The sequence below is a fragment of the Haliotis rubra genome, unplaced genomic scaffold, assembly GCF_003918875.1.
Source record: "Haliotis rubra isolate DU_JTF1 unplaced genomic scaffold, ASM391887v1 Scf630, whole genome shotgun sequence".
NCBI classification, from domain to species: Eukaryota; Metazoa; Mollusca; class Gastropoda; order Lepetellida; family Haliotidae; genus Haliotis; species Haliotis rubra.
The window spans coordinates 86664-110392 of NW_025767336.1; the positions used below are offsets into that span (position 1 = coordinate 86664).

General features: G+C 42.4%; 3 protein-coding genes across 14 annotated transcripts in view; all 3 read right to left on the reverse strand.

Moving 5' to 3' along the window:
* Positions 1-13010: 13010 nt before the first annotated feature.
* Positions 13011-18385, reverse strand: LOC124256591 (multiple epidermal growth factor-like domains protein 6). Of its 4 annotated transcripts, none has more exons than XM_046690570.1 (5): positions 17607-18385; positions 17265-17320; positions 15986-16324; positions 14406-14523; positions 13011-14020 (listed from the first exon to the last, which is right to left on the reverse strand). In XM_046690570.1, exons 2-5 carry the CDS (start codon positions 17311-17313, stop codon positions 13825-13827), a joined length of 702 nt encoding a protein of 233 aa, XP_046546526.1. In that variant the 5' UTR covers positions 17314-17320; positions 17607-18385; the 3' UTR covers positions 13011-13824. The 4 variants fall into 4 exon arrangements, with proteins under 4 accessions (XP_046546526.1, XP_046546525.1, XP_046546524.1 ...); XM_046690569.1 differs by having other exon boundaries at positions 17265-17326; XM_046690568.1 differs by having other exon boundaries at positions 17265-18385.
* Positions 18386-18417: 32 nt separating this feature from the next.
* Positions 18418-21902, reverse strand: LOC124256590. Its single transcript, XM_046690567.1, is given in 2 exon segments — positions 18418-19296; positions 19392-21902. A coding segment is annotated over 1 exon segment (1317 nt). The 3' UTR covers positions 18418-19296; positions 19392-20585.
* Positions 21903-22028: 126 nt separating this feature from the next.
* The window catches only part of LOC124256589, a 34670-nt gene continuing 32969 nt past the window's right edge, over positions 22029-23729 (reverse strand). For 7 of the 9 annotated variants that reach the window (XM_046690565.1, XM_046690560.1, XM_046690564.1 and 4 more), the window contains 2 exons: positions 23607-23679; positions 22029-23463 (listed from right to left, as the gene is read on the reverse strand). The gene's annotated coding sequence lies outside the window, so the exon portion shown is untranslated. The remainder of the gene's footprint in view (positions 23464-23606; positions 23680-23729) is intronic. The other 2 variants (XM_046690559.1, XM_046690558.1) reach the window with 2 other exon arrangements.

The following is a 23729-nucleotide window of genomic DNA, read 5'->3' on the forward strand; positions in this document are numbered from 1 at the left end:
CATCAAGCTCGGGGATCATGGCATTGCTACAGCTCGAAGCACCATTCAACTCCTGACATATTCATTACTTCATAAATCCACCGCACATCAAGCTCGGGGATCATGGCATTGCTACAGCTCGAAGCACCATTCAACTCCTGACATATTCATTACTTCATAAATCCACCGCACATCAAGCTCGGGGATCATGGCATTGCTACAGCTCGAAGCACCATTCAACTCCTGACATATTCATTACTTCATAAATCCACCGCACATCAAGCTCGGGGATCATGGCATTGCTACAGCTCGAAGCACCATTCAACTCCTGACATATTCATTACTTCATAAATCCACCGCACATCAAGCTCGGGGATCATGGCATTGCTACAGCTCGAAGCACCATTCAACTCCTGACATATTCATTACTTCATAAATCCACCGCACATCAAGCTCGGGGATCATGGCATTGCTACAGCTCGAAGCACCATTCAACTCCTGACATATTCATTACTTCATAAATCCACCGCACATCAAGCTCGGGGATCATGGCATTGCTACAGCTCGAAGCACCATTCAACTCCTGACATATTCATTACTTCATAAATCCACCGCACATCAAGCTCGGGGATCATGGCATTGCTACAGCTCGAAGCACCATTCAACTCCTGACATATTCATTACTTCATAAATCCACCGCACATCAAGCTCGGGGATCATGGCATTGCTACAGCTCGAAGCACCATTCAACTCCTGACATATTCATTACTTCATAAATCCACCGCACATCAAGCTCGGGGATCATGGCATTGCTACAGCTCGAAGCACCATTCAACTCCTGACATATTCATTACTTCATAAATCCACCGCACATCAAGCTCGGGGATCATGGCATTGCTACAGCTCGAAGCACCATTCAACTCCTGACATATTCATTACTTCATAAATCCACCGCACATCAAGCTCGGGGATCATGGCATTGCTACAGCTCGAAGCACCATTCAACTCCTGACATATTCATTACTTCATAAATCCACCGCACATCAAGCTCGGGGATCATGGCATTGCTACAGCTCGAAGCACCATTCAACTCCTGACATATTCATTACTTCATAAATCCACCGCACATCAAGCTCGGGGATCATGGCATTGCTACAGCTCGAAGCACCATTCAACTCCTGACATATTCATTACTTCATAAATCCACCGCACATCAAGCTCGGGGATCATGGCATTGCTACAGCTCGAAGCACCATTCAACTCCTGACATATTCATTACTTCATAAATCCACCGCACATCAAGCTCGGGGATCATGGCATTGCTACAGCTCGAAGCACCATTCAACGAATACCACAAACACTGATGTTGGTCGTCTGGCTGTACAAGGAGTGTTTGGTAGGTCAAGGTGACACAGAATACCACAAACACTGATGTTGGTCGCCAGGCTGTACAAGGAGTGTTGGGTAGGTCAAGGTGACACAGAATACCACAAACACTGATGTTGGTCGCCAGGCTGTACAAGGAGTGTTGAGTAGGTCAAGGTGACACAGAATACCACAAACACTGATGATGGTCGCCAGGCTGTACAAGAGGTGTTGGGTAGGTAAAGGTGACACAGAATACCACAGACACTGATGATGGTCGCCAGACTGTACAAGGAGTGTTGAGTAGGTCAAGGTGACACAGAATACCACAAACACTGATGTTGGTCGCCAGGCTGTACAATGAGTGTTGAGTAGGGCAAGGTCACACAGAATACCACAAACACTGATGTTGGTCGCCAGACTGTACAAGGAGTGTTTGGTAGGTCAAGGTGACACAGAATACTACAAACACTGATGTTGGTCGCCAGGCTGTACAAGGAGTGTTGAGTAGGTCAAGGTGACACAGAATACCACAAACACTGATGTTGGTTTCCAAGCTGTACAAGGAGTGTTGAGTTGGTCAAGGTGACACAGAATACCACAAACACTGATGATGGTCGTCTGGCTGTACAAGAGGTGTTGAGTAGGTCAAGGTGACACAGAATACCACAAACACTGATGATGGTCGCCAGGCTGTACAAGGAGTGTTGTGGTAGGTCAAGGTGACACAGAATACCACAAACACTGATGTTGGTCGCCAGGCTGTACAATGAGTGTTGTGTAGGTCAAGGTGACACAGAATACCACAAACACTGATGTTGGTCGCCAGGCTGTACAAGGAGTGTCGGGTAGGTCAGGGTGACACAGAATACCACAAACACTAATGTTGGTCGTCTGGCTGTATTAGGAGTGTTGGGTAGGTCAAGGTGACACAGAATACCACAAACACTGATGTTGGTCGTCTGACTGTACAAGGAGAGTTGGGTAGGTCAGGGTGAAACAGAATACCACAAACACTGATGTTGGTCGTCTGACACTGTACAAACACGGAGTGTTTGGTAGGTCAAGGTGACACAGAATACCACAAACACTGATGTTGGTCGCCAGGCTGTACAAGGAGTGTTGGGTAGGTCAAGGTGACACAGAATACCACAAACACTGATGTTGGTCGTCTGGCTGTATTAGGAGTGTTGGGTAGGTCAAGGTGACACAGAATACCACAAACACTGATGTTGGTCGCCAGGCTGTACAAGGAGTGTTGAGTAGGTCAAGGTGACACAGAATACCACAAACACTGATGTTGGTCGCCAGGCTGTACAAGGAGTGTTTGGTAGGTCAAGGTGACACAGAATACCACAAACACTGATGTTGGTCGCCAGGCTGTACAAGGAGTGTTGAGTAGATCAAGGTGACACAGAATACCACAAACACTGATGATGGTCGCCAGGCTGTACAAGAGGTGTTGGGTAGGTAAAGGTGACACAGAATACCACAGACACTGATGATGGTCGCCAGACTGTACAAGGAGTGTTGAGTAGGTCAAGGTGACACAAATACCACAAACACTGATGTTGGTCGCCAGGCTGTACAATGAGTGTTGAGTAGGGCAAGGTGACACAGAATACCACAAACACTGATGTTGGTCGCCAGGCTGTACAAGGAGTGTTTGGTAGGTCAAGGTGACACAGAATACTACAAACACTGATGTTGGTCGCCAGGCTGTACAAGGAGTGTTGAGTAGGTCAAGGTGACACAGAATACCACAAACACTGATGTTGGTTTCCAAGCTGTACAAGGAGTGTTGAGTTGGTCAAGGTGACACAGAATACCACAAACACTGATGATGGTCGTCTGGCTGTACAAGAGGTGTTGAGTAGGTCAAGGTGACACAGAATACCACAAACACTGATGATGGTCGCCAGGCTGTACAAGGAGTGTTGAGTAGGTCAAGGTGACACAGAATACCACAAACACTGATGTTGGTCGCCAGGCTGTACAAGGAGTGTTGGGTAGGTCAAGGTGACACAGAATACCACAAACACTGATGTTGGTCGTCTGGTTGTACAAGGAGCGTTGGGTAGGTCAGGGTGACACAGAATACCACAAACACTGATGTTGTTCGTCTGGCTGTATTAGGAGTGTTTGGTGGGTCAAGGTGACACAGAATACCACAAACACTGATGTTGGTCGTCTGGTTGTACAAAGAGCGTCGGGTAGGTCAGGGCGACACAGAATACCACAAACACTGATGTTGGTCGTCTGGCTGTATTAGGAGTGTTGGGTAGGTCAAGGTGACACAGAATACCACAAACACTGATGTTGGTCGCCAGGCTGTACAAGGAGTGTTGAGTAGATCAAGGTGACACAGAATACCACAAACACTGATGATGGTCGCCAGGCTGTACAAGAGGTGTTGGGTAGGTAAAGGTGACACAGAATACCACAGACACTGATGATGGTCGCCAGACTGTACAAGGAGTGTTGAGTAGGTCAAGGTGACACAGAATACCACAAACACTGATGTTGGTCGCCAGGCTGTACAATGAGTGTTGAGTAGGGCAAGGTCACACAGAATACCACAAACACTGATGTTGGTCGCCAGACTGTACAAGGAGTGTTTGGTAGGTCAAGGTGACACAGAATACTACAAACACTGATGTTGGTCGCCAGGCTGTACAAGGAGTGTTGAGTAGGTCAAGGTGACACAGAATACCACAAACACTGATGTTGGTTTCCAAGCTGTACAAGGAGTGTTGAGTAGATCAAGGTGACACAGAATACCACAAACACTGATGATGGTCGCCAGGCTGTACAAGAGGTGTTGGGTAGGTAAAGGTGACACAGAATACCACAGACACTGATGATGGTCGCCAGACTGTACAAGGAGTGTTGAGTAGGGCAAGGTCACACAAAATACCACAAACACTGAGTGAGTGAGTGAGTGAGTTAATATTTAACGTCACATCGGCAATATTTCAGCCAAACAACATAATATCACATATACAGATAAAACTAGTAATAGAGTCTAAAACATTTTAGACAACACAATATAAAATTGGGCTATAGATCGCCAACAACTGAAGGTAGATCACCATACTAGAAACCATGGGGACTTACATTACTTTCGCTACCTGCATGGATCCTAGTTGGATTTACACCATCCCTCAGCAGCTGGCGATTGTAGGACAAGTTTAGCCAAAATTTAAATGAACAAATATACTACGATTAAAAATCGGGTAAGCAAAAGTTAACTTTGAAAGTTTTGGGACTTACGTACCCTCTCAGGAGGACAATAATTTTACAATACTTCAACCCCTTTGAGGATACAGCCACTAACAATCTCAGTTACTAATTCAAACTACCAATAATAAAATATATATCTATTTACAAATCACTTAACAAATCTAATTCTTTTAAAAGGCAATAACTAAATGAGAACGAACATTATTAAAAGATCCTTAAATGTTTTGACATTAAAATACTTATCCCTTGTGATGGAATATTCAATGCAGTCAAGCAAGACATGCTTGACTGTGATTCTTTCATCACAAGGGATGCAAAACGGAGGATCTTCGCCTTTAAGCAAATATTCATGGGTATATCTAGTATGGCCAATGCGACATCGCCGCATAATGACCTCCTCAAATCTGGACTGACAACCCAAGTAGGTGTAACCAATGTAAGGTTTTATTGCATGTAATTTATTAATACCTACTTGAGTGTCCCACTTCTTCTGCATCAGATCACGGATGTAAGTTCCAATGCAAGCTTTGTAATCAGAGTAAGGAATAAGAAGTGGTGTCACAGATTTGTTGAGTGCTGCCTTAGCAGCAAGATCAGCCATTGTGTTCCCAGAAATGCCAACGTGGCTGGGTAACCAACAAAGACGATGTCGCATTGGCCAGTAGCAAGATCATTATAGAATTCGATTATTTCAATTAAAAGTGGATGTTTGCAAGAGACATTTTAATCGCCTGAAGGCAAGAAAGAGAGTCAGAAAATATTATATATTGTTTATGTTTGGGATGTCTTTGAATATATTTAAGAGCTGTTAAGATGGCGTTTTGCTTCTGCTGTAAATATAGAGCTGTTATCTGGTATTCTAGAAGATATTGTTCTGATCCAATGACAGTGGCACATGCCACTGCGCCACCATCCTTGGACCCATCTGTAAATAAGGATTTGTATGTATTATAGTTATTCTTTAATTGATTATATTCTTGTTTATACTGTAATTCGTTAGTTTCGGATTTTTTAAACTTTGTCAGTGTTAGGTCAACTTGTGGCCTCACTAATTGCCAAGGAGGAGAGGAAAGAAGACGGGAAGGAGATATATTCTCCAACTCAATGCCAGCAGCAGTAATATATTGTTGGATTCTTATCCCAAGAGGTGGAACAAGTGAAGGTTTTTTTATTATACAAGTCCTCATAAAGAGGATTAAAAACGCAAGTGTGAGCAGGATTGGATTCATTAGAATATAACTTTGTGATATATTGTAGGGACAATTTGATACGGCGAAGTTTTAAAGATGGCTCATCGGCCTCAACGTAGAGACTGTCAATGGGAGAGGTTCTGAAAGACCCAAGACAAAGTCTTAGACCCTGGTGATGGATAGAATCAAGTAGTTTGAGGTTGCTTTTACAGGCCCCACCATATACAATGGAGCCATAATCAAGTTTCGAGCGGACCAATGATCGATACAGGTGGAGGAGTGTAGCTTGATCCCCTCCCCACTTTGAGTTGGAAACAACTTTCAACAAATCGAGTGCCTTCAGGCATTTGGCTTTCAGTGATTTAATATGTGGCAAAAAAGTTAAATGGGAGTCGAAAATGAGACCCAAGAATTTGGCCTCCTTAACCACTTTGATGGGAGTGCCATTTAAAGATAGTTCTGGATCTTTATGCGGTTTATATTTTCTACAAAAGTGTAGACAATTAGTTTTGGATTTGGAAAATTTAAAACCGTTTTCAAGACACCATTTATTTATTTTATTTAAACACAACTGCAATTGCCGTTCAATAGTATGCATATTTTTTACCACGACAAGAAATATTAAAATCATCCACAAAAAGTGATCCATCAATGGAATCGTTTAAAACCTTGGATAAACTGTTAATCTTGATACTAAATAAAGTGACAGACAAAATACTGCCTTGAGGGACACCCTGATCCTGATTGTAATGATCAGACAGGGTTGAACCCACTCGGACTTGAAATTGTCTGTCTTTCAAAACCGTGATATAAAAAGGCAAACGGCCTCTCAAACCAAAGTCATGTAAATCCCTCAAAATGCCATGCTTCCAGGTCGTATCATAAGCTTTCTCGAGATCAAAGAATATCGATACGGCATGTTGTTTATTTACGATAGCATTTTTAACAAAGGATTCTAATCGTACCAAATGATCAATGGTACTTCGATTTTTCCTGAAACCACATTGAATATTGGTTATAAGGTTATTGGTTTCAAGATACCAAGTTAATCTATTATTCACCATACGTTCCATGGTTTTACAGACACAGCTAGTTAGAGAGATTGGTCTGTAATTAGACGGATCTGTATGATCCTTGCCAGGTTTTGGTATTGGGACTACAATGGCATTACGCCATGAAGGAGGAAATTCTCCAGACGTCCATATTTTGTCAAATATATCTAAAAGTGTCATCAGACATGGTTCAGGTAAGTGTTTCAGTAGCTGGTAATGTATGTTGTCATCACCCGCTGCAGTGTCATGAGCTTGCTCAAGAGCAGTATGTAGCTCATGTAATGAAAACACTTCGTTATAATCTTCACCGTTATTTGATTCGAATTTAAGTTTGGTCTTTTCCTGTTGTTTCTGATATCTCTGAAACTCAGGGACATAATTTGCCGATGATGAATTTTTAGCAAGGGTTTCGCCAATTTTATTTGCAATGTCAGATTTATCAGTTATCAAGTTATCACCATCTTTAAGATGATGTACAGCTGATTTTGAACCTTTGCCTTTTATTCGCTGAACCATGTTCCAAACCTTAGACATTGGCGTACGCGAATTAATTTTGGAGACATAATTTCTCCAAGATTGTCGTTTGTTTTGTTTAAAGGTACGACGCGCCTTTGCATTGAGTATTTTAAATTTATTTAAGTTATGGACAGTTGGATGATGGCGGAAATAATGCTCGGCCTTTTTCCTCGCTTTTCTGGCTTGTCTACAATCAGTATTAAACCATGGTTTTCGTACATGTGGAGTCGTAGAGGACTTGGGTATACACTCATCAGCTATTTCATTTAAAATATCAGAAAAGGTTTGAATGGGATCAGTTATATCACTGAAACATTCAGGTCGCAATTTAGATTGACATAAGGTTTGATATAAAGACCAGTTCGCCTTCGAAAAGTTCCATCTTGTATACGATGGAGTATCAGATGGAGTTATTTCTGAAAGTATAGTTGGGAAGTGGTCACTTCCACAAAGGTCATTATGAACAGACCAATCAAATTCATTCAGGAGGTGTGAATCTGCAAGAGATAAATCCAAAGAAGAATAAGTGCCAGTTGCAGGATGAAGATAGGTGCTTGAATCATCATTAAATATGCACAGGTCATTATTGGAAATGAAGTCTTCAATTATTTTACCTTTTAGTATTAGTGGTAGTACTGCCCCAGAGTGGGTTGTGACTGTTTAGGTCACCCATGATAACACATGGCTTTGGGAGTTGATCATAGAGTGATTGAAGATCAGTCAGCTGAAGTGTCGATGAAGGTGGGATATACAGAGAGCACAATGTAAATGCTACACCCAGAGTAAGTCGCACTGCAACAGCTTGGAGATTAGTGTTAAGAGTAACAGGGCTGTGAATTACATTCTGTCGAATAAGGATAGTAGAACCTCCAGTGGCTCTATCACCTGGAGGGGAAAAATAATTATAGGCTTGAAACTGACGTAAGTTAAAATTATCTGTCTGTTTCAGATATGTCTCTTGCAGACAGAACGCTGATGGCGTTAAATCCTGGAGTAATAGCTGTAGTTCATTAAAATTTGTCCGGAGTCCTCTACAGTTCCACTGCACGATATTGGTAGATAGACCTATCTTTTAGGCGGATTAATTGGGGATCTACCCCGCACCGTTTTCGAGGGCGACAAGCTATGTGCCCTAGAATGGACGTTTTCGGACACGTCCATGTCCTCAAGTGATCCGTATTTGTTAAATAGTTTAATTTTATCATCTGACCCTTTTGGGGCTCTGCCACTTTGTTTTTTCCAAGAATCTTGCTTCTGTTTGTTTTTGCTTTTGATGATTTGCTGAACGTTTCTGGTAGATTGAGTTATTTGAGATGCCTGAGAAGGTGTAGCACGTTCAGAAGATGGTTCTGATTGGGTTTGGGCCGTGACAGGAAGACTTAGTGGTTCCACAGTTTGTGTAGACATTGCAGGTGATAAGATCTCAGGAGACTCGGTTTTGAGCCATGTCAAGTTCGTCTGACAGCTGGCAGAGGACTTGGTTACTGTAGGAGGTGTATCAGACGGTGATTGTGCTATGGAAGCATAGGTTTCCTTGGTCTCAGATCTTATGACAAGCTTTTTTGCATCAGAAAAACTAATGTTTTGAGTAAATTTGATCTTATTGATCTCCATATGCTGTTTCCAGATTGGACAATCTTTGGAAAAGGATGAGTGAGTGCCAGTGCAGTTGGTACATTTCTTAAAGGTACTCTCACAATCTTCTGTTGTATGTGTCTTCTCACCACAGTGAGCACACACACAACAGACAATGTGCAAGTACGAACTCCATGACCAAACTTCTGGCATTTAAAACACCTCAGAGGATTTGGTATATAGGTGTCAACAGTAATGTTACAGTATCCTGCCTTTATTGATCTGGGAGCATTGGGAGAAGAAAATGAAAACAGGTAAGTGTTCGTCTGAATGGTTTCCTGGTTTCTCCGAGTTGTAAAACGCTTAACGTAAGTGACTCCTTGATCCTTCATTTCTGAAACAATGTCAAGTTCGGACATGTCAGTGAACAGTCGATCGCGGTCTCTAACGATTCCTTTGCTGGTGTTAAGGGATCTATGAGGAGAGACTGATACCGGAATGCCAACGAATGTTTCGGTAGACATCAGGTTAGTTGCCTGGTGCCTTTACTGCATTCAATGAGCAATGACCCTGAACGCAAAAGTTTAATGCTTTTGACATCACCGGCTATGCCTTGTATTCCTTTTGTACAGCAAAAGGATTTAACTTTTAGTCTGGTGTTATCTTGAGTCTCCATCACTAAGAAACGTGGCCAGTAGTCAATTGATTTGGGCTGTCTATGGTCAACATCATCAGGATCAGTATCAAGAGGACGTTTTGTTTTTTATGGGGTTTCATAAGCCATGGTTAGTGTTTTAAAGATTCATCATCCGAGCTCCCCACCCACCACGGAGTATCACAAAGGACAATGCTAAAACAAGTGGGTCTCCAACTTGCAGCACCAAGGATACTCGGATGATATACTCAAGCAGAAAACTAAAATAATAATTTTTCCACCGGATTGGCCCATGAGCCACCGCCTTCTGCGCATAAGACTCTAGGCAAATTACAAAATTGAAGTGACTAATTTTGAATTTAAATATATAATCATGCAGCCAAGACATCTGATAAATTTTAAACAGTTTCCGAAATTTGTGCATCACAATATACATACACAGGGCTTGGCATGACCAGCCGATTGGTTGAACCGGGCCCATCCAACCACCCGTCTAGGTGAAGTCAGGGCCGAAGTGGTGTGTTGGGCAAAGGAACACTGTTCCCGGAACCAGTGCCCTCAACCACCAGAATCCCTTCCTCCACCGACACAGGGGCGCAACCCACGGCAAACAGGTTGGTGGACCAAAATATCCCCCCCGGGTCCACAACGGGGGGTTGAAAGGCGCTTAGCATGACCCAGCACCCACCACGAGGAGGTGGCCTTTCATGGGTGCCACAAACACTGATGTTGGTCGCCAGGCTGTACAATGAGTGTTGAGTAGGGCAAGGTCACACAGAATACCACAAACACTGATGTTGGTCGCCAGACTGTACAAGGAGTGTTTGGTAGGTCAAGGTGACACAGAATACTACAAACACTGATGTTGGTCGCCAGGCTGTACAAGGAGTGTTGAGTAGGTCAAGGTGACACAGAATACCACAAACACTGATGTTGGTTTCCAAGCTGTACAAGGAGTGTTGAGTTGGTCAAGGCGACACAGAATACCACAAACACTGATGATGGTCGTCTGGCTGTACAAGAGGTGTTGAGTAGGTCAAGGTGACACAGAATACCACAAACACTGATGATGGTCGCCAGGCTGTACAAGGAGTGTTGAGTAGGTCAAGGTGACACAGAATACCACAAACACTGATGTTGGTCGCCAGGCCGTACAATGAGTGTTGAGTAGGGCAAGGTGACACAGAATACCACAAACACTGATGTTGGTCGCCAGGCTGTACAAGGAGTGTCGGGTAGGTCAGGGCGACACAGAATACCACAAACACTAATGTTGGTCGTCTGGCTGTATTAGGAGTGTTGGGTAGGTCAAGGTGACACAGAATACCACAAACACTGATGTTGGTCGTCTGGTTGTACAAGGAGCGTTGGGTAGGTCAGGGTGACACAGAATACCACAAACACTGATGTTGTTCGTCTGGCTGTATTAGGAGTGTTTGGTGGGTCAAGGTGACACAGAATACCACAAACACTGATGTTGGTCGTCTGGTTGTACAAAGAGCGTCGGGTAGGTCAGGGCGACACAGAATACCACAAACACTGATGTTGGTCGGCTGGCTGTATTAGGAGTGTTGGGTAGGTCAAGGTGACACAGAATACCACAAACACTGGTGTTGGTCGTCTGGTTGTACAAGGAGCGTCGGGTAGGTCAGGGTGACACAGAATACCACAAACACTGATGATGGTCGCCAGGCTGTATTAGGAGGGTTGGGTAGGTCAAGGTGACACAGAATACCACAAACACTGATGTTGGTCGTCTGGTTGTACAAGGAGCGTCGGGTAGGTCAAGGTGACACAGAATACCACAAAACTGATGTTGGTCGCCAGCGTGTACAAGGAGTGTTGGGTAGGTCAAGGTGACGCAGAATATTCCATAAATTTGAAGAATGAATCAGACATAGCAGAACTGAGAGATCGGTTTAGTTCAGCTGATAAGTACGACCAATGAAACATGTAAAACGATACAAACCATAAATCCACATCTCAAAGAATCTGGTTTCTGATATATAAATCATCTTAATGCAATGTCCACGATGTGATCCAAGTAAAGGATGTTGATGATGTGATCCAAGTAAAGGATGTGGATGTTGTGATCGAAGTAAAGGATGTGGATGATGTGATCCATGTAAAGGATATTGATGATGTGATCCAAGTAAAGAATGTTAATGATGTGATCCATGTAAAGGATGTTGATGTTGTGATCCAAGTAAAGGATGTTAATGATGTGATCCATGTAAAAGATGTTAATGTTGTGATCCAAGTAAAGGATGTTGATGTTGTGATTTGCGTGGAGGATGTTGATGTTGTGATCGAAGTAAAGGATATTGATGATGTGATCTAAGTAAATGATGTTGATGTTGAGATCCATGTAAAGGATGTTGATGTTGTGATTTGCGTGAAGGATGTTGATGTTGTGATCGAAGTAAAGGATATTGATGATGGGATCCAAGTAAAGGATGTGGATGTTGTGATCCAATTAAAGTATGATAATTTTGTGATCCAAGTAAAGGATATTGATGATGTGATCCAAGTAAAGGAATGTTGATGATGTGCTCCACGTAACGGATGTTGTTGTAGTGATGTAAGTAAATTATGTTGATGTTGTGATTCACGTAAAGGATGGTGATGTTATGATCCAAGTAAAGGATATTGAGATGGGATCCAGGAAAAAGATGTGGATGTTATGATCCAAGTAAAAGATGTTGATGATGTGATCCAAGTAAAGGATGTTGATGATGTGATCTACGTAAAGGATTTTGATGTTGTGACCCATGTAAGGGATATTGATGATGTGATCCAAGTAAATGATGTTGATGATGTGATCTACGTAGAGGATTTTGATGTTGTTACCTAAGTAAAGGATGTTGATGATGTGATCCAAGTAAAGGATGGTGATGTTGTGATCCAAGTAAAGTATGATAATGTTGTGAACCAAGTAAGGGATATTGATGATGTGATGCAAGTAAAGGTTGTGTATGATGTGATCCAAGTAAAGGATGTAGGTGTTGTGTTCTAAGTAAAGGTTGTTGATGTTGTGATCCATTTAAAATATATGTTGATGATGTGATCCAAGTAAAGGATGTTGATGATGTGATCCAAGTAAAGGATGGTGATGTTGTGATCCAAGTAAAGTATGATAATGTTGTGAACCAAGTAAGGGATATTGATGATGTGATGCAAGTAAAGGTTGTGTATGATGTGATCCAAGTAAAGGATGTAGGTGTTGTGTTCTAAGTAAAGGTTGTTGATGTTGTGATCCATTTAAAATATATGTTGATGATGTGATCCAAGTAAAGGATGTTGATGATGTGATCCAAGTAAAGGATGTTGATGTTGTGATCTAAGTAAAGAATTTTGATTGTGTGAGACCATTAAAGGATGCTCATGTTTTGATCCAAGTAAAGGATGTTGATGTAAACTAGGATCGAACATTTGTGACTGTATGTAGTATGTTTATTTCCCAGGTAAATACATTAAAAGTAGCAAACTCAAAATTCTTAACACAAGCAAAAAATAAACATAATAATATCGCTAGAGCGCAGAGAATCTGTTTCACCCTCTAAAACCGAGAGTCAAAGCTGGTGTATCCAGGGGGTGATAAATGTACTTCAGTACAAACATGACGGAAACACTTTAAGCTTGCTTGTAACTGTGACACAATTGTGCCATGTGTAAGTTATGAATACCGCGTTGACGGGCTATTGCTAAATCCGGAAGAAGCAACAGTTCCAGTTTCTTTCAGATTAATACAAATCAGGGTCGCAGCAATTTTACAGCCCATTTAAACAAAACGGACATAATTCAGGAATGTTCATAACAATGAAATACAGACTAAAACATTATCTAACGCTTATACACATCAGACCGCGTGATATGAGGAACACACATATATATGAGATTACACTGCTGTCAAAGGATTAAACTGAAGCTTGAACAGTTTCCATGATGAGATCAGTGTAATACGTTTTACTGGACAGAAATAGTTTAAGTAGCTCTATGAACATTAGTATATTAAAGTTGTGTTGATTCTTGTAATCACATGGATATGAATGTCGTTAAAAGTGTACATTTACAAATGTCGTGGCATGCATCCTGCATCAAACAATAGATATTCCATCTCAAACATTTGCCTCCAGTAGACATGGCAACGGCTCTATCTGCGTGCTCCAAGATGTGTTATGCATTTCTAGAACACGTGACGGAACACTTAAACGTTCACATATTTCTTATCTCGTTTCGGATTCAACTGTCAACAGGGACTAGGACACGTGGTGTGTTTGAATGCTGTACCAAGTTCATAGTCAGAACGGCTAGGGTAGGCTGGTTTTCCCTGACAAGAAGGCACATCGTACATCCCTGCTTCATCAACGACAGCGTACTGAGGTGCATCAATATTCTCTGTTGGGGCATGCATGTCCTGGGTAGGAGTGACGTACAGCTGGAACCTGAAAAATGATTCAATATCTACATTTAACAAGCCTTAAACCACAATAACGCATGGGCGAGAATTTATGGATGTGAACTTTTTTATTGCAGACCTAATCAGTAATTACTTGATGGAGGAGTGAGAATATACCTGGAAGGACGACAACCCTGGGTGGCTGAAGACCAAATCTACCCCGGATCTTGGCAATAATGTAGTTTGCTCGCGAGATCTCTCTACTATAAATCTCTGTATCTATTTTTCTATTTTCCTTTTACACTGATTTATGGATAGATAACAATGAAGTATTGCTGAACGTTGTAAACTCACCCGCCTGTCTATACTCCAATGACAACAACACTAACTGTAAAAATGACCTAATCCCTACCAGATCCTATCTGACTCACCTGTCTCTTCTCAAAGGTCGACAACACCAGAACACAGCAACGACGACGATAACAATGACGAGAACTGATGCTGTAGCTAGTGATGCAGATAGTCCCACCAGGATCCCGACGTCTTCTCCTGACAAAGAACAAGTTCCGTTTGTATCGAGGACTCACTGACAGCAACACATTGACAAAACCTGAGACAACTGTTTCCATTCGAAGGACGACGAGATATCACGCCTCAAGGGTCACAATCCTTACATACGAGTCTATATGACGCTTACTTACGAGGGACGTGATATCACTTCTCCGTGGTTGCAACGATTGATATGGACCATTCATGACTAACTTAACCTTAAAATTCTATTTCTGATGTGATACATTTTGAAAATACTCCCTCCGTGTGACTGTTTCTCTCTGTCAACTGATTGCCATGATGTGAAGCCATAATTCTTCGTATATTGCCATGGACAGCCAACAACTTTCCACAATACAATCCAACATTGAGCGTCAATCACTCCTATTCATGGGCAAGCTCTGCAGGATGAACAGTAAATACTACTTCAAACGTGTCTTCTTTGGTCGATTCGGTCAGTGTAAATGTGACCCTAATAACGATAAACGATGCTTCTACTCACCAGCGTTCAATATGTTCAGACGTATAAGAAAGAAAAGTCTTTAAAAGTCTTTGATGCCTGTAAACCTCTCAGCAAGCCTCAGTGGAACCAGCTGGCCACAGATACAGTTAGAAGCCTCGACATATCTACTTGAAAGTACAGAATAGCCAGCAGATTATATCTGTCCAGAGACATGACTGAACGACCTTAGAATACTAACAGATTCTGGCTACTGTGCAAGACACTTCCCCTGAAAATTAATGCTATATCTAAAATTGTTCAGTTTGCATGTAAACCGCTAGAATCGAGAGAATGTGCATGTGGTACAGCTGTTTATAACCTTGCGAACCATGTTCTATATCCTATTCCAAGAACATGTCAGAGAGAGACGAACTTTATGAAAAACTGTTTGACCTGACGGATGTCAAATGCTTTGACGACTCCATTATCTTCCTAGGTGGATTTCAAGAGTGTACAGAAGAGATTCAATTTGATACCTGGCGCCAAATAATGCTAATTGTGACTGATTTTGTCAGTAAACGCAGTTTCCTGTTTCATTAACTTTTTGATGCATTCATTTATTCACTTGTCTGTAAATACCATGTGATGTTTAAATGCTTGTAATCTTCATATCTGGAGGAAATATAGCCTCTATCTACCTATCTCCTGGGTGGAGGGTAGCCTAGTGGTTAAAGTTTTCGACAGTCACGCTGAATACCTTTCATGACTTGACATGTGCACTAAAATCATGCATCAGGTAATACCTACCCTCATTACATTTTCCTGTCAACATATTGCATGATGTACATCCACTGGAACAGCTCTTAGAGTCAGTCCCGTGGTAGGACCTTTATGCCATAAGGTGATACTTACCAGTATCACAGTCAGTACCGTAGTAGGACCTTTATTTCATAAGGTAATACCTACCAGTATCACAGTCAGTCCCGTAGTAGGACATTTATGCCATAAGATGATACTTACCAGTATCACAGTCAGTACCGTAGTAGGAGTCTACACATCCAGACACACAGGATGACCCCAGCTGACAGTATCCTCCATCACAACCACCTGGACATGCTGTACAGTTACCTCCTGGACTGTCACATGGTATGTGGCACCCAATGCCAGAATAACCTGGCACACAACCCTCAGTGCAGTTATCGCTAGCATGTTCTGACAGCATGCATGTGTTATTAACACAGTTCCTGCTGCAGGTAGAGTTGCATTGTGGATCGTAATACCCAGTGTCACACTCAGTGAGGCAATCCCCCGTCTCTCTGTCACAGTCTGAACAGTGTTGGGTGTGATGGCATGGAACGGCTGAAAGTAATTGTGAAGATATTATTCCATGACTATAGCTGAGTATGTTGTACAACAGCAAACTGAAAGGTCCCTAACTATGGTAGATGGGTTACCAGACTAGTTATACCCGAGAACCTCCATGCACATGGTATGTGCGGTTCCAATGTACGGTAAAATGATATAACTGATCAAACAAACACAGATATAAATAAGATTGATTACACAGAGTAATATGACTGGTAACAAGATCAACATGACCACAATGGAAGCTGTATGTCTGAATGTACTTGTTATATTCTTGCAGTATGTATTAGTTTAGATTCCTCTACATTCACCAAGCAAGGGATGCATCTCAGTGTGTTAGTTCAGATACCTCTAAATTCACCAAGCAAGTTATACATCTCAGTGTGTTAACTCAGATACCTCTGCATTCACCAAGCAAGGGATGCATCTCAGTGTGTTAGTTCAGATACCTCTAAATTCACCAAGCAAGTTATACATCTCAGTGTGTTAACTCAGATACCTCTGCATTCACCAAGCAAGGGATGCATCTCAGTGTGTTAGTTCAGATACCTCTATGTTCACCAAGCAAGGGATGCATATCAGTGTGTTAACTCAGATACCTCTGCATTCACCAAGCAAGGGGTGCATCTCAGTGTGTTAGTTCAGATACCTCTATGTTCACCAAGCAAGGGGTGCATCTCAGTGTGTTAGTTCAGATACCTCTACATTCACCACGGAAGGGATGCATCTCAGTGTGTTATTTCAGATACCTCTACATTCACCACGGAAGCAGGTATCGTAGTGACAGATTTAAGGTGTGGAAAAACAAATGCAAACCGCACAACCTCTTGATACAATATAAATATGATGATATAACTACTACAAATGTAATTATATCGAAAACAACAACAACAAAACAACCCGGACCATCAGAAATAACGTCACAATGCTTTACCTCCAATAGTAACAAAGCCAACTACCCAGAGGATCACGAAGATGGTCATTATGAAACTGAAACTGATAATACAGACATATATAGTTACCAGTACATACACATGGAAACAATTGGTGGATGCGAGACTAAAATAGACTTGTAGAGAGTCACCCATTAGCGTGATGCCCAGGAAGTTGAGAATGCAAAGGCGGATGACTGACTCTGTAATACTGTATGGAACCTTGTAATGTATTAATGCCCACTGATATTACATCATCAACATGTGGAATTAAAATAAAAAATTGAAAGATAAACATATCATTTTGTACCTCAGTTCATGCCATCATTACCACTACTACTTACAGTATTGGTGGATTTCCTAGGGAGGTGTCCTGTTGATAAACTATGTCTTGTGAAATACGATTATTCTGTATAACTCTTGTGGCAGGCGTCAGCTGATGTTGGTTTTAACAGTATCATTTCACTGGCTAGAGGCTGTGAGGTTGGCATTCATTTTTCCACCCGATAACTCACTGCGATACCTCCTTTGCTTGATGAATGTAGAGGCATCTGAACAAACACATGGCACTGGAAGAATATTACAAGTACACTCCGACAAAACCACCCAGCTTCCATTGTGGCCATACTCATAACCACGACCTGCCTAATTGCGAAGGTAATGTTCTACCTCTCGAGGAAATTGGAACACCGTCATGTGATAAGAGGGAAATATTACCCAGTAATGATATTAATATATGAAACATGATTAAGTGAGACCTTGCATCGTTAACGTTTTCAAAATAACTTGGCGATCCTTTAATGTGAATTTAGACAATTCCACCTAACAAGTAAAATGGAAAAGGTACGATTGACTGAGAAACTAAGAAAGAAATCCTGACAACTATCTGAATATGCAGATGACCTTGTGTTCCTGTTCTTTCAAGTGCACAACGATTTTCTTAAAGTTACATACCCCAGAGTAAACATATATGCTTGATAAGCGGGCAAAAATGGTGGTCCTAGATATATTACATGTAACGTACATATCTAGGAAGCGGGGAGAAATGGTGGTTCTAGATATATTACATGTAACGTACATATCTAGGAAGCGGGGAGAAATGGTGGTCCTAGATATATTACATGTAACGTACATAAGTGGAGGAGAATGGTGGTCCTAGATATATTACATGTAACGTACATATCTAGTAAGCGGGGAGAAATGGTGGTCCTAGATATATTACATGGAATGGTGGTCCTAGATATATTACGTGTAACGTACATATCTGGGAAGCGGGGAGAAATGGTGGTCCTACATATATTACATGTAACGTACATATCTAGTAAGCGGGGAGAAATGGTGGTACTAGATATATTACATGTAACGTACATATCTAGGAAGCGGGGAGAAATGGTGGTCCTAGATATATTACTTGTAACGTACATGTCTAGGAAGCAGGGAGAAATGGTGGTCCTAGATATATTATATGTAACGTACATATCTAGCAAGCGGAGAGAAATGGTGGTCCTAGATATATTATATGTAACGTACATATCCGGGAAGCGGGGAGAAATGGGGGTCCTAGATATATTACATGTAACGTACATATCTAGGAAGCGGGGAGAAATGGTGGTCCTGGATATATTACATGTAACGTACATATCTAGGAAGCAGGGAGAAATGGTGGTCCTACATATATTACATGTAACGTACATATCTAGGAAGCGGGGAGAAATGGTTGTCCTAGATATATTACTTGTAACGTACATATCTAGGAAGCGGGGAGAAATGGTGGTCCTAGATATATTATATGTAACGTACATATCTAGGAAACGGAGAGAAATGGTGGTCCAAGATATATTACATAGAACGAACATATCTAGTAAGCGGGGAGAAATGGTGGTCCTAGATTTATTACATGTAACGGACATATCTAGGAAGCGGGAAGAAATGGGGGTCCTCACATTAATCGATAATACTCACGCTACATCACCCTGTTGTTGGTGAGACTATAGAATGTAAATGTAAACTTGGATGTATACAGTTACTTATTACCTCACATCAATCGATATACTCACGCTACATCGCTTTTTTGTTGGTGAGACTATAGAATGTAAATGTAAACTTGGATTTATACAGTTACTTAGTACCTCACATCAATCGATAATACTCACGCTACATCGCCCTGTTGTTGGTGAGACTATAGAATGTAAATGTAAACTTGGATGTATACAGTTACTTATTACCTCACATCAATCGATAATACTCATGCTACATCGCCCTGTTGTTGGTGAGACTATAGAGTGTAAATGTAAACTTGGATGTATACAGTTACTTAGTACCTCATATCAATCGATAATACTCACGCTACATCGCCTTTTTGTTGGTGAGACTATAGAATGTAAATGTAAACTTGGATTTATACAGTTACTTAGTACCTCACATCAATCGATAATACTCACGCTACATCGCCCTGTTGGTGGTGAGACTATAGAATGTAAATGTAAACTTGGATGTATACAGTTACTTATTACCTCACATCAATCGATAATACTCACGCTACATCGCCCTGTTGTTGGTGAGACTATAGAATGTAAATGTAAACTTGCATGTATACAGTTACTTATTACCTCACATCAATCGATAATACTCACGCTACATCGCCCTGTTGTTGGTGAGACTATAGAATGTAAATGTAAACTTGGATGTATACAGTTACTTATTACCTCACATCAATCGATAATACTCACGCTACATCGCCCTGTTGTTGGTGAGACTATAGAATGTAAATGCAAACTCGGATGTATACAATTACTTATTACCTCACATCAATCGATAATACTCACGCTACATCACCCTGTTGTTGGTGAGACTATAGAATGTAAATGTAAACTTGGATGTATACAGTTACTTATTACCTCACATCAATCGATAATACTCACGCTACATCACCCTGTTGTTGGTGAGACTATAGAGTGTAAATGTAAACTTGGATGTATACAGTTACTTATTACCTCATATCAATCGATAATACTCACGCTACATCGCCCGTCTCCTCTGTATACAATACTTCCGGGATAGTTTGGCCCGTTGAAAAAAGCTGTTTGTAACAGATTTAGTTAATGTCATCAGCTGGATATCACCAGCACTCCATATTGTCACACAGGTATACACGGGGTTATATACATGTACTGTACAGCATGACGCCCCTACACGTTTGTTTTCTTTTTCTCTAGAAATGATGCCTTGGAAAATGTCACAGCTGTACCTTCCTTTCACTCAAGTGTGTGTGTATGTATATAGTTCTGCAGAGAGAGAGACTCATTCTTTTCAGTGGAATCAGACTAAAACGGCCAAGACATATCCACATATCCGCAGGGTGTAGTGCTCCATACGCTCCCAGTAGGATGTAGTGCTCCATACGCTCCCAGTAGGATGTAGTGCTCCATACGCTCCCAGCAGGGTGTAGTGCTCCATACGCTCCCAGTAGGATGTAGTGCTCCATACGCTCCCAGTAGGATGTAGTGCTCCATACGCTCCCAGCAGGGTGTGGTGCTCCATACGCTCCCAGTAGGATGTAGTGCTCCATACGCTCCCAGTAGGATGTAGTGCTCCATACGCTCGCAGCAGGATGTAGTGCTCCATACGCTCCCAGTAGGATATAGTGCTCCATACGTTCCCAGTAGGATGTAGTGTTCCTCCCAGTAGGATGTAGTGCTCCATACGCTCCCTGTAGGATGTAGTGCTCCATACGCTGCGTGTAGGGTGTAGTGCACCATACGCTCCAAGTAGGATGTATTGCTCCTCCGAGTAGGGTGTAGTGTTCCATACGCTCCCAGTAGGATGTAGTGCTCCATACGCTCCCAGTAGGATTTAGTGCTCCATACGCTCCCTGTAGGATGTAGTGCTCCATACGTTCCCAGTAGCGTGTACTACTCCATACGCTCCCAGTAGTGTGTCGTGCTCCATACGCTCCCAGTAGGATGAAGTGCTCCATACGCTCCCAGTAGGATGTAGTGCTCCTCCCAGTAGGATGTAGTGCTCCATACGCTCCCAGTAGGATGTAGTGCTTCGTACGCTCCGCGTAGGGTGTAGTGCTCCATACGCTCCCAGTAGGATGTAGTGCTCCTCCCAGTAGGGTGTAGTGCTCCATACGCTCCCAGTAGGGTGTAGTGCTCCATACGCTCCCTGTAGGATGTAGTGCTCCATACGCTCTCAGTAGGATGAAGTGCTCCATACGCTCTCAATAGGATGAAGTGCTCCATACGCTCCCAGTAGGATGAAGTGCTCCATACGCTGCGTGTAGGGTGTAGTGCTCCATACGCTCCCAGTAGGATGTAGTGCTCCTCCCAGTAGGATGTAGTGCTCCATACGCTCCCTGTAGGATGTAGTGCTCCATACGCTGCGTGTAGGGTGTAGTGCTCCATACGCTCCCAGTATGATGTAGTGCTCCTCCCAGTAGGGTGTAGTGCGCCATACGCTCCCTGTAGGATGTAGTGCTCCATACGCTCCCAGTAGGATGTAGTGCTCCTCCCAGTAGGATGTAGTGCTCCTCCCAGTAGGATGTAGTGCTCCATACGCTCCCTGTAGGATGTAGTGCTCCATACGCTCCCTGTAGGATGTAGTGCTCCATACGCTCTCTCTATGATGTAGTGCTCCATACGCTCTCAGTAGGATGTAGTGCTCCATACGCTCCCAGTAGGATGTCGTCACATGTAGCTCTTGGAACATTTTGTTGCTGAGTTGAATCTTGAGGGAATCACAGACTAAATACACAAGTGTCACAGTGTCTTTGTAAACATTTATTTGTAAGCATTTATTCCATTTGTGTCAGGTTGTCCTTAAAGTCAATTAATGCAGGAAAACAACTGTTCAAAACATTCAGTTCTCATATGCCAGTTAGTGAGTGAGTTAAAAACTGACGTCACATCGGTAATATGTCGTGACGACAAGAAGTCATACATTAAGAATAAGCATGTGGATACTTGATAAAGACCTTTCATGGAAGGACGGGGTATCAACTAGATTACCCTATTTGTTAAACTTGTTTGTGAGCATGTAAAACATTTAAACTATCAACTGACGAACACTGTATAAAAAAGGGGCTGGAGATCGCTCGCAACCAAAGTTGGGCCGTTATACTAGGGACCGTGGGAACAATCAGTCCGCTTCCTACACCGTTCCCAATCAGGATTTATACCATCACGTCAGGTGCAAGCGATTTTTGTTACATATGTAAAATATACAAATATACTGAGATTAAAACCGGTTACAAGATGGCATTTTGTACTGGACACGTTAGTTTTATAAACATGTACAAAACTTATTTTCTCATCAGTTCGTTGTGTCGGAGGCTAATGCATAGACGACCATCGTTTAAAAACGGGTTGGAGATCGCTCGCAACCAGAGTTAGGCCACCATACGTTGATTGTGTCAAGGAGATCCAGCACTGGATGTCCACGCACTTTCTCCAACTCAACACCTACAAGACTGATTGTCTTTGGATCCAAATCTTTGCTTTTACACTTTCAGTTCACACCACTGAAACTCGGTGACTGTGATGTTGTCCCCAGTTCTCAAGCAAGGAATGTAGGTGCGGCGTTTGAGTCATACTTGTCATCTGAGCGACACAACGTTGCTGTATGCATGTCACGCTACTACATCTAAGAAACATCAGCTTGATCAAGAAGCATATTGGCACGGACGCAGACAATGTGATTGTTACATCTCGCATTGCAATAGTCTATTGTATGGGGCATCAGAACACTCACTCGACTCCAGAGAGTGCACAGCAGTGCTGTCACAGTAATCACCAACACCAGACGTCGAGAGGACATCTCCCCGGTCTTATAGAACCCCCATTGGCTGCAAGGGAGACAGCGTATACAGTTCAAGACGTCGGGGGGACATCTCCCTGGTCTTATAAAACCTCCATTGGCTGCCAGGGAGACAGTGTATACAGTTCAAGACGTCCAGAGGACATCTCCCTGGTCTTATAAAACCTCGATTGGCTGCCAGGGAGACAGCGTATACAGTTCAAGACGCCGAGAGGACATCTCCCTGGTCTTATAAAACCTCCATTGGCTACCGGGGAGACAACGTATACAGTTCAATACGTCCAGAGGACATCTCCCTGGTCTTATCAAACCTCCATTGGCTAACAGGAAGACAGCGTATACAGTTCAAGACGTCGAGAGGACATCTCCCTGGTCTTATAAAACCTCGATTGGCTGCCAGGGAGACAGCGTATACAGTTCAATACGTCCAGAGGACATCTCCCTGGTCTTATAACCTCCATTGGCTGCCAGTGACACAACTATACAGTTCAAGACGTCCAGAGGACATCTGCCTGGTCTGATAAAACCTCCATTGGCTACTAGGGAGACAGCGTATACAGTTCAAGACGTCGAGAGGACATCTCCCTGGTCTTATAAAACCTCCATTGGCTGCCAGTGACACAACTATACAGTTCAAGACGTCCAGAGGA

Excerpts from the sequence above, each read along its gene's own strand:
- LOC124256591 (XM_046690568.1), bottom strand. The coding sequence starts at position 17,418 with ATGGGTGACTCTCTACAAGTCTATTTTAGTCTCGCATCCACCAATTGT. Across the intron at positions 14,524-15,985 it reads CGGTACTGACTGTGATACTG|GAGAAGACGTCGGGATCCTG; the intron begins GTAAGTATCATC and ends GTTCTTTGTCAG. Across the intron at positions 14,021-14,405 it reads CGACCTTTGAGAAGAGACAG|GTTCCAGCTGTACGTCACTC; the intron begins GTGAGTCAGATA and ends ATCATTTTTCAG.